This window comes from Carcharhinus amblyrhynchos, chromosome 7 (genome assembly GCF_965287045.1).
Source record: "Carcharhinus amblyrhynchos chromosome 7, sCarAmb.v2.hapA, whole genome shotgun sequence".
NCBI lineage: Eukaryota > Metazoa > Chordata > Chondrichthyes > Carcharhiniformes > Carcharhinidae > Carcharhinus > Carcharhinus amblyrhynchos.
In genome coordinates, this window is record NC_137330.1 from 26,663,015 (window position 1) to 26,676,238 (window position 13,224).

The window sequence follows — 13,224 nt, forward strand, 5'->3', positions numbered from 1 at the left end:
CTGGAGTGAAACATTCTGGCGGGGGATGAGGGAGATGCTAGAGGATGTGGAGATTTCAGTCCTGAGCCTGCCAATCTTATTTAAATGAAATTCAAACGAACATGGAAATGATTTCCATGCCTCTCCGTTGATTTCTGGAGCAGAGCTGATGCTGTTGGAAATCCAGCGCTGGGAGATGCTGTCATAGCGGGAATGCATGCGTGAACCCCATGAATCGGCGGGAATCTCCTGGCCCGTTGCACTAACAGGGAACCGTTAATATCACAGATATTTAAAATGTTGCTTATTACTCACTGCCTATATAAATCTATAAGAAGCTTTTCAACTGCAGAAATGGAGGCTAGCACAGTGTGAACTTCATAGGGAAGTTACCAGACTGCTTGAACAGGATTATATTTAATAGATGGACTTTTCTCCGGTTCCTGCTGAAGCACGCATGAACGCATTTGTATCATTGGTTATGTCTTCAATATACAGGAAAAAATCGAAAGGCTAAGAGATGACCTTCATCCAAATCTCCAGCAATGTCATTTTTTTCCTTCCAGCCAACTGTATTAAACTGAATCTATTCATAAAAGCCTATTTTCCCACTCTTTCTGTGACAAAAGGCTGAGGTCTGATTAGTTTACTTCATTAGCTCAAGTAAGGGAGTATCCCGAACGGTAAAAGTGATCAAGAGCTCATGAGGTGAATCTCCTTGGAATTAATGAATGCTAACTAAATCACACTGAGCTTGACAACTTTGACATGGCAGCATTAACTGGACATCATCCTACTGCCAAAATAACTGATATTTACTATGGAAATCATACCGGTCAACAAAATATCCAAACACAGGACTTTCTTTGGTTACATTTGGAGGTTTCCAGGTGAGGATGACGTAATCCTTGTTAGCATCGTGAAATGCGACATCCATTGGGGCTCCTGGAGCTCCTACAACTGGAGCATCTGCATCTACAAGGAGAAAGAGGACATAAAATAAGGAGAGGAAATGAGCCCATCAACTTGCACGCTTTTTCTTTGTGAAGCCAGGATGAATTGCAACAAAAATAGCTAGCAAGCAAATCTGGAAAATATCCCTTCAGAGAATGGACAATTGACACTGTAATGCAGCCTGCAGAAATAGGGTGCTGTTCTGGGCCTGGGCTTGGGATCTATTGTTAGTTTGGAACAGAAGAAGCACAGTCACATACACCTGCCCTGTGCTGGGCTGATCCAGGGCCCATGAAAATGTGCTCTATTCCGCAGCACTGATCATTTGATAAGCAGAACAATTTTCCAAACGATCATTTAAAACAGAAAATTCATTTTAAACACTAGAAGTTAGTCTACTCACTCGGAGTAGAATTTCTCTCAGGGGGATCTTCTAATATGGGAGGAAATTTGCAGAAACTTTGTAAAAAGAACAAATGTGCTATTTTGCCAGGGATTCTACAGAGCTTACACAGAAAAACATGAACAGGAGCAGGCGGAGGCCTCTTAACGCTGCTCTGCCATTCATGGCTGATCAGATTTGTGACCTGATCTCCACATTCCTGGACAATGGCACCATAATTACAGCAAATGATTTGGAGAACGCATGTAGAAATGAATGGTGTCAATCTAAAGCAATTACTTTTGACACAGCACCCAACTACAACAGAAGGTACCCTTTCAATTCACTCAGTTTGATCCATCTTTAAAAGCTGGTACCTCTTGAAATGTAAAATGAATTAAGCCAAGCCAAGGAGTAACCTGGTTGTAATATATGTATTTCCTGTGGCAAAGTATCCTTTGTAACCTCAGGTGTTGCCCATCAGCGTGTGTAACACTTAAACTTTAAGGACACTTCAAGCATCTACCTGCATGCTGAACTAAATCTTGGCACATGGACACAGGACTGCAAGCTTTATCCTTTACAACTGTAGCATTTGCATTCGTAGCATTGGCAAATTAGTGGAAGTCAGTACACCAGGTGAGTGGACAAATGGTGGTTTTCATGAGGAGCAGAGGTGTGGGTCCCACCAGTGAGTGTCAGGTTAGGCTTGGAGCCTGGGCTTCCAAAGTCAAGCAACATGTTTTGTTTCTACATGTGCATATCACTCTTCTTGCTCAAAGGCGGAAAGGACCAAACCTGCTCCTGTTTATGCAGGAGTATCCCCTGCTGATGAATGGCTGTGGGGCAGGCAGGTACCAGATGGGTGTACTCTGAATGTTTCTGGTGCCCATCTGCACTATGTAAATAATGTGCTCTCTCACCAATACCACAAACTCTAACGCGTAAGAATTCCTAACCCAACCAAGAATTACAGTCTCTAACTATTCAAGAAGCACTTTGAGGGGAATGTGGACATTAAAGCTTGAAAGAAAGAACTGAACAACATCTACTAACTTAATGAGAATGTCAAAACTAAATCAATGCAGTTTGCACACAGTGTGCAAATCCAGCAAGCATGTTAGCGGCCTTCAATCTGTTAGTAAAATAGATCACTGTCTCATGCAATTCAAATAGGCATTTTGAAATCAGGGAACTTTGAACTGGGTTGGGTATTATTAGTTCCCGGGGGAAATGGCGGTATGAGGATGGGGGGTGCAGTGGGGGGAGGTGGTGGTGTATGTGTATATCATTGCATGTTATCATCAAGCTCAGTGTCTGCCTTCCATTTTGACAAAAGTTAATACATAATCAGGAACTACAAAGTGAGGAGAAGAGAAAATTATTTACTATTTGTAGGCAGCCAATAAAACAGTCTGCGCAGAGAAGGTTGAGCAAAAGACTGAATTCTGTACCTCTGACAAATACATATGCACTGTGCTGTGAAATGCCACCTCTTGTTATCAAGCGCAATGTGTACAGGCCTTCATCGTCTTTATTCAGATGAGGTAGGGTCAAAGTAGCAGTGCAGTCATTGTAGAACATTGCAGCCCACTTGGATTTCTTTATCTCAACATCTGGAGAAACAAAATGTTTCATGAATCAGGCATGTTACAGACTTTTGACAATTGCAAGGAAAATATCCTAGATAATTAAGTTCCAGCACTTATGATGTCATTGATACAGCTCAAAACAAAAACCCTGTACTCTGTAACCAAACTGGTTCATTTCATCTGATTATACAATGCTCCTTAATGATCGCAAAGTAAGTTTTCCTCTCTGTATAGTTAAGTGTTCAGTATTTCAATTATCCAGACGGCACAGTGGTTAGCACTGCTGCCTCACAGCATCAAGGATCCAGGTTCAGTTCCAGTCTTGGGTCACTGTCTGTGTGGAGTCTGCATGTTCTCCCTGTGTTTGCGTGGGTTTCCTCCCACATGCCAAAGACGTGCAGGCTTGGTGGATTAGCCAGGCTAAATTGTCCCTTAGTGTCTCAAGGTGTGTAAGTTAGGGGGATTAGTGGAGTAAATATATTGGGTTATGGGGATAAGCCCTGGGTAAAATGCTATTTCGGAGACTCAGTACAGACTTGATGGGCTGAAAGGCCTCCTTCTGCACTGTAGGGGATACTCCACATTTTTCAGCAAAGATTATGTCAGAGTGCATGTTGTGTGTGGATTTGATTTTCAAGTTGCCACTTGGACAGAAGACTGGTGTTGCATATTGGTGCTGAGCTGAAATTGAGAAACTTTGATAACTGCTTTCTGGCTGATTGGAAAACACCAGTTTTGCCGCTGGACATGAAAATCCACCCTGGCTGTTCCTGGCAATCATGATGTGAGTCCACAGGGCAAAGGGCAGAAGTGCATTCCTCTTCACAATGTATGGTGCTGGAAGAATATATTTCAATGAATCACCGTCTTCACAGCTGCTTGTGAATCTTAAAACAGAAGAAAACACTTTCAAACATGGATTTCTCCTCATCTCTGCTGTGCTGTTAAGAGACGCAGCCCTCAGTAAGTTCACCACAAGGACTTTCTTCAGAGAAGGGAAGGCAGCAAGCTCACAACTCTCGTGCACTTTCACACATAAGTGACATGAAAACAGAAACACCTGATTATAAAGAAAATGGATAAAGTAAAATACTGCAATCGCCCTCAGAGCTGGACTATGGACATGTTTCATTTGGGAATTATCCCTTCCAAGTGCCCATAATGTAAAGGTTTAGGAGCTAAGGAGGATTTCCTATGTTTGCCATTTTCAGCTAGATCAAAAGCATGATCTTTAAGTCTGGTTTGCGATTATCCTGCAGGCAGCGGCTCAACACAGAAATCAAAAAGAAACAATCTGATCATCAGTATTATTTTTCAAACATTTCCAGAAGAAACTTTACATTAAAAAATACATGTCACCTAAGCTGTAAAACAGTCGAATCCTGAGCTCCACGTGAGCAACTGAAAAGATGCAGCAATTCAGCATCTAACCAGCAGATGTCAGGGCCCAGACACAAAGGACAGCCACTTACTCTGTTCTATGAAGGCAGTATAAATGAAGATTTTTACCACCAGAATTTACACCTGGTTGGTTTAATGCACAAGTCCCCACCAAGTATTTCAATCCCATACTTCCACTTGGAAAGGATGTAGTGTCTCAGTTCATCTCGTTGCAACATTTTGAATCTGAGAAGGAATGTTAATATTGTTACACGTCAGGATGGTGTATGACTTGGAGGTGATAAAGTTCCCACGCATCAGCTGCGTTTGTCCTTACAGGTGGTAGAGTTCAGAGGTTTGGAGGTGCTTTCAAAGGAGCTTTGGTGAATGGGCGGCACACACTGTTGCCACAATGCACCAGCGGGTCGAGGAGGTGAATGTTTAGAGTGGTTGATAACGTGCCAATCAAGCAGCCTGTTTTCTCTAGCTTGGTGTCGAGCTTTGTGTGCAGTTAGAACTGCACTCACCCAATCATATAAACATACAAACATGTAAATTAGGTACAGAAGTGGGCCACTCGTCCACTTGAGCCTGCAGCACCATTCAATAAGATCATGGTTGACTTAATTGTAATTTGGGGACATAAGTTTAAGTTGTGAGGGGCAAGATTTAAATGAGATGTATGAGGCAAGTTTTTTTACACAAAAGGTGGTGGATTCCTGGATCTCTCATTCAGGAGAGGTAGTGGAAGCAGATACAATAGTGACTTTTAAGAGGCATCTTGACAAATACATGAATAGGATGGGAAGAGAGGGATGTCATCCCCAGAAGAGTAGGGGGTTTTAGTTCAGTTGGGCAGCATGGAGGGCCAAAGGGCCTGTTCCAATGCTGCAATTTTTTTTATTCTTTGTTTTTAATCTCAACTCCACATTCCTGCCTATCCCTGATCACCTTTAAGACCATTGCTTCCCAAGAATCTGTCGACTCTACATCAACCAGCGTTTGAAGAAGATCATTCCAAAGTCTCTCAACCCTCTGAGAGAAAACCTTTATCCTCATTTCTGTCTTAATTGTGTGATGACTTGTTTTTGAAGTGACCCCTAGTTTTAGATTCTCCCACAAGAGGAAACATCCTTCCTATATCCACCCTGTCAAGATGTCAGGATCTTATCTGTTACGATCAAGACACCTTTCACTCTTCTAAATTCCAGTAGATACAAGCCTACCCTGTCCAGCCTTTCCTCATAAAACAACCTTCCCATTCAGTCTGGTAAACCTTTGATTCCAACATATTTACATCTTTCTTAAGTAAGATCAGTACTGTACATAGTGGTCTAGATGTGGTTCCACTAATGTTCTGCATAACCGCCTGTTGGAATCCTTCTTCTTGGGATATATCAATTCTGTATGTCCTGTAATATCCCCTTAAATGTCTGTCACTACATCTCTATAAACCTATCCGATCATCTAATTTTCCTGTTCACTTTTGCTAGCCCTGCTTTTATACCCTCATAACTGTCCTTATTTAAGCTCAAAATACTTTTAGATACACTCTTCGCTCCCTCAAACTGAATGTAAAATTCAGTCAAATTATGATCACTGCTACCTACGATTGCCTTCGCTATGAGGTTATTTATTAATCCTGTTTCGTTGCACAATACCAGGTATAGTACAGGCTGAATGACCCAAGTATGTGCTGTTCTAAAAGATTATCCTGAAAGCATTCTATGAATATGTCATCTATACCACCTTTACCCTGAGATTTTTCCAGTCTATATGTAGATCAAAATCGTTCGTGATAATTGTTGTAATTGGACAATGTTCCATCATGTTTCTAACTTTTAGTTGGTGGACAGGTTTTGGGAAGTCAGACTTACTTGCAGCAGAATTCCCAGCCTTTTGTCTATCTCTTGTGGCCACAGTATTTACAGGACTCCTCCAGTTAACTTTTTGGTCAATGTTAACCCCTGAAAATGTTGATTGTGGGGGATTTGGCAATTGCATTGAATATGAAGGGGAGATGGTTAGGTTCCCTCTTCATATACACAGAATACTTCAGTGGGTGTACTATTTGTATCCAGTCCATGATATTGGTTGACATCCACAAGCTGGAAACTGAGGTTGGCTGTTCACATGGAGCTTATGATATAACTATGGCTTTTAGTTTAAGTGACACGTATTGTTTGGGGGTGGCTTTTAAAAAGGGTGCCCTGATCTCAAAGTTAAATTTAAGGCCACCCCCTAAACGGACATCAGGACCACACCGTGCCCTCTACCCCACCTCACCCCCTCCACCCCGCAAACCACGGTTATCAGGGTACACTACCCCCAGCAGACAAAGGGATACACCCCAACCTCCATTCACAGAAAGAGAAGCCCACCAATGAAGGGGTGTAACTGACTCCCCCTCCCCTTACATATGCCCCCTACATGCGCATCTTTGGCAGTGCCCCCTAGAATACTACCTGAGGAAATCCTGCAGCGCTGTGCTGGGACAGCAATGACTGAATTCCAATAACCACAAACACCTTGACACAATGAGCCAAATAGATTTAGAATGCCGTGTCATTCAATCATTCTGTGATTACAGTGAAGGCCTTATAAATGAAGAGATTTTTTTGTAAGAACAAAGAAAGGTTTCAACTTCATATTTCTTTATATAGCACCTTTCACAACCTCAGAATATCCCAAAGCCAATGGAACACTTGTGAAGTCCAGTCATTGCTCTCATGCTGGACATGCGGCACTCAATTTAGTGTCCTTAAAAGTACTTACAACCTCATGACACAAGGCATTAAATTTCCTCAGGCTGGCTCTGACCTGGCTGGAAACCTAGAAGCAGGAAGCTTGGAATGTAAAGCTCTGCGGGGACAAGAATCTGCAACCACAGAGATACAAAAACAGCCTCTCCTTTGGTACCACTAGCTTACTTTAACAGATGCACAGTATCACAAATATCACAAACAGATAGAAAACTTGGACACAATTACTGACCATCTCTGTACCACACAGCTTCTGGCTGAAGAAGGTTGAGGTTTGGTGTAAGGATCATCCGGCAAGTCAGTATCAATGTCTCTCCCTCAGTGCCAAAACTCACACCAAATTTCTCACTATATTGAATATCGATGTGTGTGAAAATAGGGGGTGACAACAGAGGTACTGTGGGAGAAAAGAACACAAGACATGTTAGCACATAGAAACAGTTCCTATCCATATCTAATGAGATTTGCACTTTAAAAGATTCCCTAGCCAGTACAGTATTGGACAACTATATTTATTCAGCAGCCTTTCTGCGTACATTACTTTTCAATGTCAGAATCGAGTTACATATTTTATATTTCTGCAACACTTTCTCTCGTATGAGTCACATTACTTTTCTTGAGGGTCAAAGGGCTGTAGTTGGAAAATGCAGGAGAGGAGACAGAAATGAAAACAAAGGAATAAAAAATACCAAATTTGAGGTTGAGTGGGCACGAGAGTGGGGGGATCCTCAGTCTTGGTGTTCCCAGTTAATCCCCCATGTGCCTATCGGAAACTGTCAAATGATTTAGTTATTAGGTGAAGATAGCCAGGCAGGGAAATATCCCAATCTACTCTCGGGAACTAAAATGCAAAACTCAAGTCTCCACATTCCCCAAGTGTGAGAGTGCTCATTTAACATGCACATTTAAAACTACAGAATTTCTAAAAGCAGCCTGTATTTCCACTGAAGTTAACTTGTCTCTTTCAAATCCTTGACTGCTGACAATTGAAACATGTATTTACTAATTGAAATAACAGAAATAAATGGAAGAAAATTCAGCAGTCATTATTCTTTCTGATTGTTTTTTAAAGGAGGGGCCAATGGTAAAACTCCAAATTACTAAATGTTAGAAAAATATATAATGGTAATTCTCATGCCCTCAGTAATGATTACAATGTCATATGGAATTTCAGCTTTTTCCTATTTACTATGTCTTCACAAAATTATTTGAGAAGACAGGACAATGGGAAAAAAAACCATCAAAGTTGACTTATGTCAATGATGTTTGTCTTTAGTGAGAGTTGGTCCTGCCTGAGGCATAACTTGGTGCTATTGAAGTTGAAGAACAGACTAAAACAAAGAGAAGAAAGGAGCCTCTTTCCTTATTGTTCACCCTTCCCCTCTTTGTTTTGCTCCATCCTATAAACATTGTCTTCCATTTCTCAGTTCAGGTGCAGGGTCTTTTACCTAATGCATTGACTTTTCTTCTTCTTTTCTCAATACTGAAATATTTCCTGAGCACCATTGGTTGTCACTACCCCTTAAATTGTTTCCTCCCTTCAGACTGTGATTGGAATACTTTCCCTCCCCTTTCTATACTTACGGTGCTATATCTATTGCTCTAGTCTAAAGACATTCACAAAGAACGGCAAGAGATGTGGCAAGTCCAATTGGGCCTCAATAACAAGTAACGGGCGCCAAAGGAAATTGTAGTAAGTTTAAATGTGCCCAGAATCAGGGATAAAGGCTGTGCTTTGACAGATTAGTGAATATAAACAGCGACCATATGAATCTGGACCAATAGGTCAGAAGGATCTCAAGTTCCATCCCTATTTGTACTAGATTAGCTCATCTCAGTTAGGACAGTGATAGACACTGTACCATCAGCTTCAGTTTTTCTACAGTAAAAATCTCACTCCTGAATTCTATCCATTAACACCAAGGTGTTGGGTGAGTCCAGGATCAAACTCCACTTGTTGCCTTATTCCTCTGGATCTCTATCTTGTCAATAGGTACATGGACCATATTTCAAAATATAGTGGCACTCCACCATTAAGGCTTACATGGAGAAGGAGTATTTGGACAAGTACTGAAGGATGATTAATTCCTATAGAATCATATCTTTGCATGGATCACATCTTCAGGAAACAGAAGGCCTTTCAGCACTTTGAGCCTGCTATACCTTTCAATATGATCATGGCTGATCCTCTATCTCAACACCATATTCCTGTGCTCTCCCCAGACCTCTAGAAATCTAACTATTTCCTTCATAAACATATTCAGTGACTTGGTCTCCACGGCCTTCTGTGGTAGAGAATTCCACAGGTTCAGCCCCACTGAGTGAAGACGTTTCTCTTCATCTTAGTTCTAAGTAGCCTACCCCATATCCTGAGACTGTGACCCATTGTTTGAGATCCCCACACCAGCCAGGGGAAACAATACCCCTGCATCCAGTCTGGTCAGCAGAATTTTATACGTTTCATTAGATCTCTTCCCATTCTTCTAAATTCCAGTGAACACAGGCCTAGTTGACCCAATCTCTCTCCATACAACGACCCTGCCATCCCAGTCTGATGAATCTTTGCTGTGTTCCCTTTATGACAAATATATTCTTAGATAAGGAGAACAAAACTATACAGATGAAAGGAGACTGCACAAAAAATATAGTGGTGAAGATTTCACGCTGCATGGCTCTCAGAGCGAATGATTATTCAAACAACAAATGACATTTAATCACGGTGAATGAAATTGATAGCTTTTACTGATATTTACTTACAGTTAAGAGGAAGCAAGACAGAGTGGTAAGGCTCGTCATCTCCCCGGAATCCTGAAAGGAGATGGTAATTTGAGTGTTTTATTGGTTAAATCATGCACCCTCCTTTGTAATGTATATCCCACAAATTGAAAATTGATCAAAACAATATTTATTCTGAGACTCACGTTTGACAATGACAGTGGCATTGCTTGCTGCCTCTCCATGGATGTTAAAAGCCAAGGCAGTGTACTGAGCAGTGTCATTGGTGGTGCATCTGAGAACAAAAAAAAAGTGGATCTTAATAGCATCACACCAACTGCAACATCCTCATTAACAACAACTTGTATAGCACGTGTTTTAACGTGATAAAATGTCCTCCGATGGAGCATTTTAAAATAAATTATCACATTAAGTCATACATGGGAATATTAGGTCAGATAACCAAAATCTTAGCCAGGGATGGGTTTTATGGAAGTAGGGGAGAGAGGAGGAGGGGTCTTTGCAGAGAATTCCTAAGAATTCCTGGACAAACATGACCAGAAATGGTAGGGTAGTTAAAATTGGGGTGCTGAAAACCAAAATCTGGCGAACACAGATATGCCAGAAAGTTTTGGGGCTATGGGATATTACAGAGAAAAGGAAAGAATGATAAGAATTTTAAAATCATTGCTTGACTGGAATCAAATGTAGGTCAGTGAGCACAGGGGCAATAGAGGAATGGGACTTGGTGTGAATTAAGGCATGGAGCAAAGTTTTAGATTACTTCAAATTTGCAACCCAAGCTTTATGCATTTTCTATTAAAAGATTTAGGGGAAAAGAGGGCAAGAAAAAAATGGCCAGATTTTAACTATTTACTCAGAAAGCAGGCTAGCAGAGGGTCAGTTCAAATAGGAGAATTCACTTATTCCACTGACCCTATAACTTTCCTTCTATGTTTGATCTTAATCTGCTCTTATGAGCTGGAAAGCAGAACACATGCAAGAAGAAATTTATCGTCAGGATCCTGAGCTACAATTTTAAGTGTCTTCATTTGCAGGGATTCTCCACATTGATGTCAATATTCAACCAGGATTCCCTGGGAACGATCCAGTTTGAATAGGAAAATTACCAATGTCATTCCATTATTCTGGAAGGGTGAGAGAGAAAATTGTTATTTCTTTTAAAGCCCAAAGACAATTTGTCTACTGCAACTGTTTTAGAACTATTTATAGTTTAATTTTAGAATTATTTTAACTGTTTACTGAATTCCATGTTGAGGATGATGAGGGATGATAATAACACTAAGCCCCTCCCTCTTTATCCATTTAACAGGCTGATTACTTTTAATGCTCTGGCTGTGTCTCTCAAAGTCCATTGATATTTGTCTTAGGAGACTGTGCTCAGATCAATTGACCCCAATCAGGAAGACATCTGGCCTGCTACAATGGTTTCTTTTAAGCCTGAACAAAGGAGAGAATTGTCAAATAGGGATAGGGAAATTCCTACGGCCAGAAAGCCAATATGATGTGGGTAGCGTGCTTACAGTCTAACCCCAAAGGATGGCTCACTGGAAATAAGGTGTATATGAATACAGGTATAGACACTGATGGGGCAATCCCAGTTAAAAGTCGAGACCAGCTGACCTGCACGCAAGTCTTAGAAAGGGACCCAAGGTGGTGGGTATAAGCACAGCCAAGCAACTGTCCTCAGTGAAGCCAGATACAGCACACAGCAATTTGTCACCCATGCTTCCGGCTCACTGTGCAGTGTACATGGTTATCAGAATTGGGCCATGCTTATGGTGGTTTACCCAGCCAAAAGCCTACTGCTACTCAGTTTTAAGTTTATACATGCTCATTCAGTGCAAACACCCATGGAGGTATAAGCTACCAAGAACCAGGGTCTTCAGGAGTAAAAAGGAAAAAAAATGTAATCCAACACGCGCGGTGCTACCACCTTTTATCGAAATCAAGTCATCATCCAGAATCATTCAAAGAAAAGAGCAATATTGTATTTTTTAAGAAGTGTTATTATGTGTTTAGTGAATAATTCATCACTTATTTACTAATACATCAGATTATTTAAATGACACTGGTTGAGTGTGGCTTCAACACAATTAAAAATTATTCATGGCTTTTCCTGACCTCTACCACCATAGACATTAATCCCCACATTATTCATTTTCATTAAGCCACTGCTCTTTTAAAACAAGTATCAAAATAACTTAGAAAATTCTGAGAAGAGATAACTATTTAAAGTGGCATTTAGAGAAGAGGATTACAGCCTGGAATCCCACCCTGCGATCCAGTTTCCAGTGAGAACAGAAGACCGATCCCAGGGTGAGAAAAGGAAATATAACAAATGACTAAAATTGTATTTGAGCTATAACACAACAGAAAGATTTTCACAGCAATAGACACTGAAGCGCAAATTACTAATCACACTTCACAACTCCAACAAATAAAATGTCAAAAAAGCACTCTATATATACCAGCTGAGACTGATATGGATATAGGTTCAGATAATCCATGGAGGGATGCAATTCTGCAGTTCCACCATGTAAGTGTTTCACAGTTTATACTTAAGTCCCCCTATTCAGGGGGAACCTCCAGTAATGTGCCATTGGTGGTTTGTGGGCATTTCTGCAATACTTGCCTTTTTAAAGACCCTGTAAATGGTGGGAGAATGTGGCTGAGGGACAGATTTAGGGTACGTATCTAGTGAGGCCAAACTTACATATGCTGATGCTATAGAGTTCGAGTTAGAACAATGGGGAGCACATGACCTACAAAGACCCTCCTGGATTTCCCCTTATTCCTCATCAATGGCTTCTCAGCAATGGGTAGAGGTTCAGCCCCCACAAGGTTATCCAAGAAACATACTTTAAGGCCAGAATCCTATTGAGTTTGTGGCAATTCCACCAAACCTACAATGGGAGGTCACCAGAAAAGCTAGGCAATTTTGACCCCCTTAATTCTGCAGTCAATTCGTGAAGTACAAATTTGTGCTGTATAATCAGTGAAATTCCAAGCTTAAGAATTCTAAGGGAGTATTAGTAAAACCTTAATGACTAGTCTACTGTACAGTAATTTGAATAGGATCATGTTACTGTGCAATATGTACTCAGAATCATCCATATCATTCAACATACGCAATTTCAAGATGAATTACTTTCTTGGCCAGGCAAGTGTCTCAGTTGATCCCAGTGTTCACCACCAGATGGTGGAACAGCAGCCTGAGCATTTGCTGACCAAATGTTCTCCAGTGGATGACTGGAATTAACAGAATTTGCTGGATTGAGTATTTCACAGTCTACATTGTGAGCTGGATCGTTTTCCTTGCTCTTCAACTTTGGCTGTTGCGCTCAAAATGCAAATTTATATCTTGCAAGTTGAGGGCAACTGGGTATCTGGGATCTCAGTCAACAATGGAACCAATTATCAATTTCCTAAATTAATA

General features: G+C 40.9%; 1 protein-coding gene across 1 annotated transcript in view; it reads right to left on the reverse strand.

Annotated features, from left to right (window-relative positions):
• The window catches only part of myom2b (myomesin 2b), a 95,297-nt gene that overhangs the window by 47,964 nt on the left and 34,109 nt on the right, over positions 1 to 13,224 (reverse strand). The window contains exons 7-11 of the mRNA XM_080192043.1: positions 9,971 to 10,059; positions 9,807 to 9,857; positions 7,282 to 7,446; positions 2,770 to 2,931; positions 813 to 954 (exon numbers count right to left, since the gene is read on the reverse strand). Of these exons, the coding sequence (XP_080048169.1) occupies positions 813 to 954; positions 2,770 to 2,931; positions 7,282 to 7,446; positions 9,807 to 9,857; positions 9,971 to 10,059 (609 nt within the window). The remainder of the gene's footprint in view (positions 1 to 812; positions 955 to 2,769; positions 2,932 to 7,281; positions 7,447 to 9,806; positions 9,858 to 9,970; positions 10,060 to 13,224) is intronic.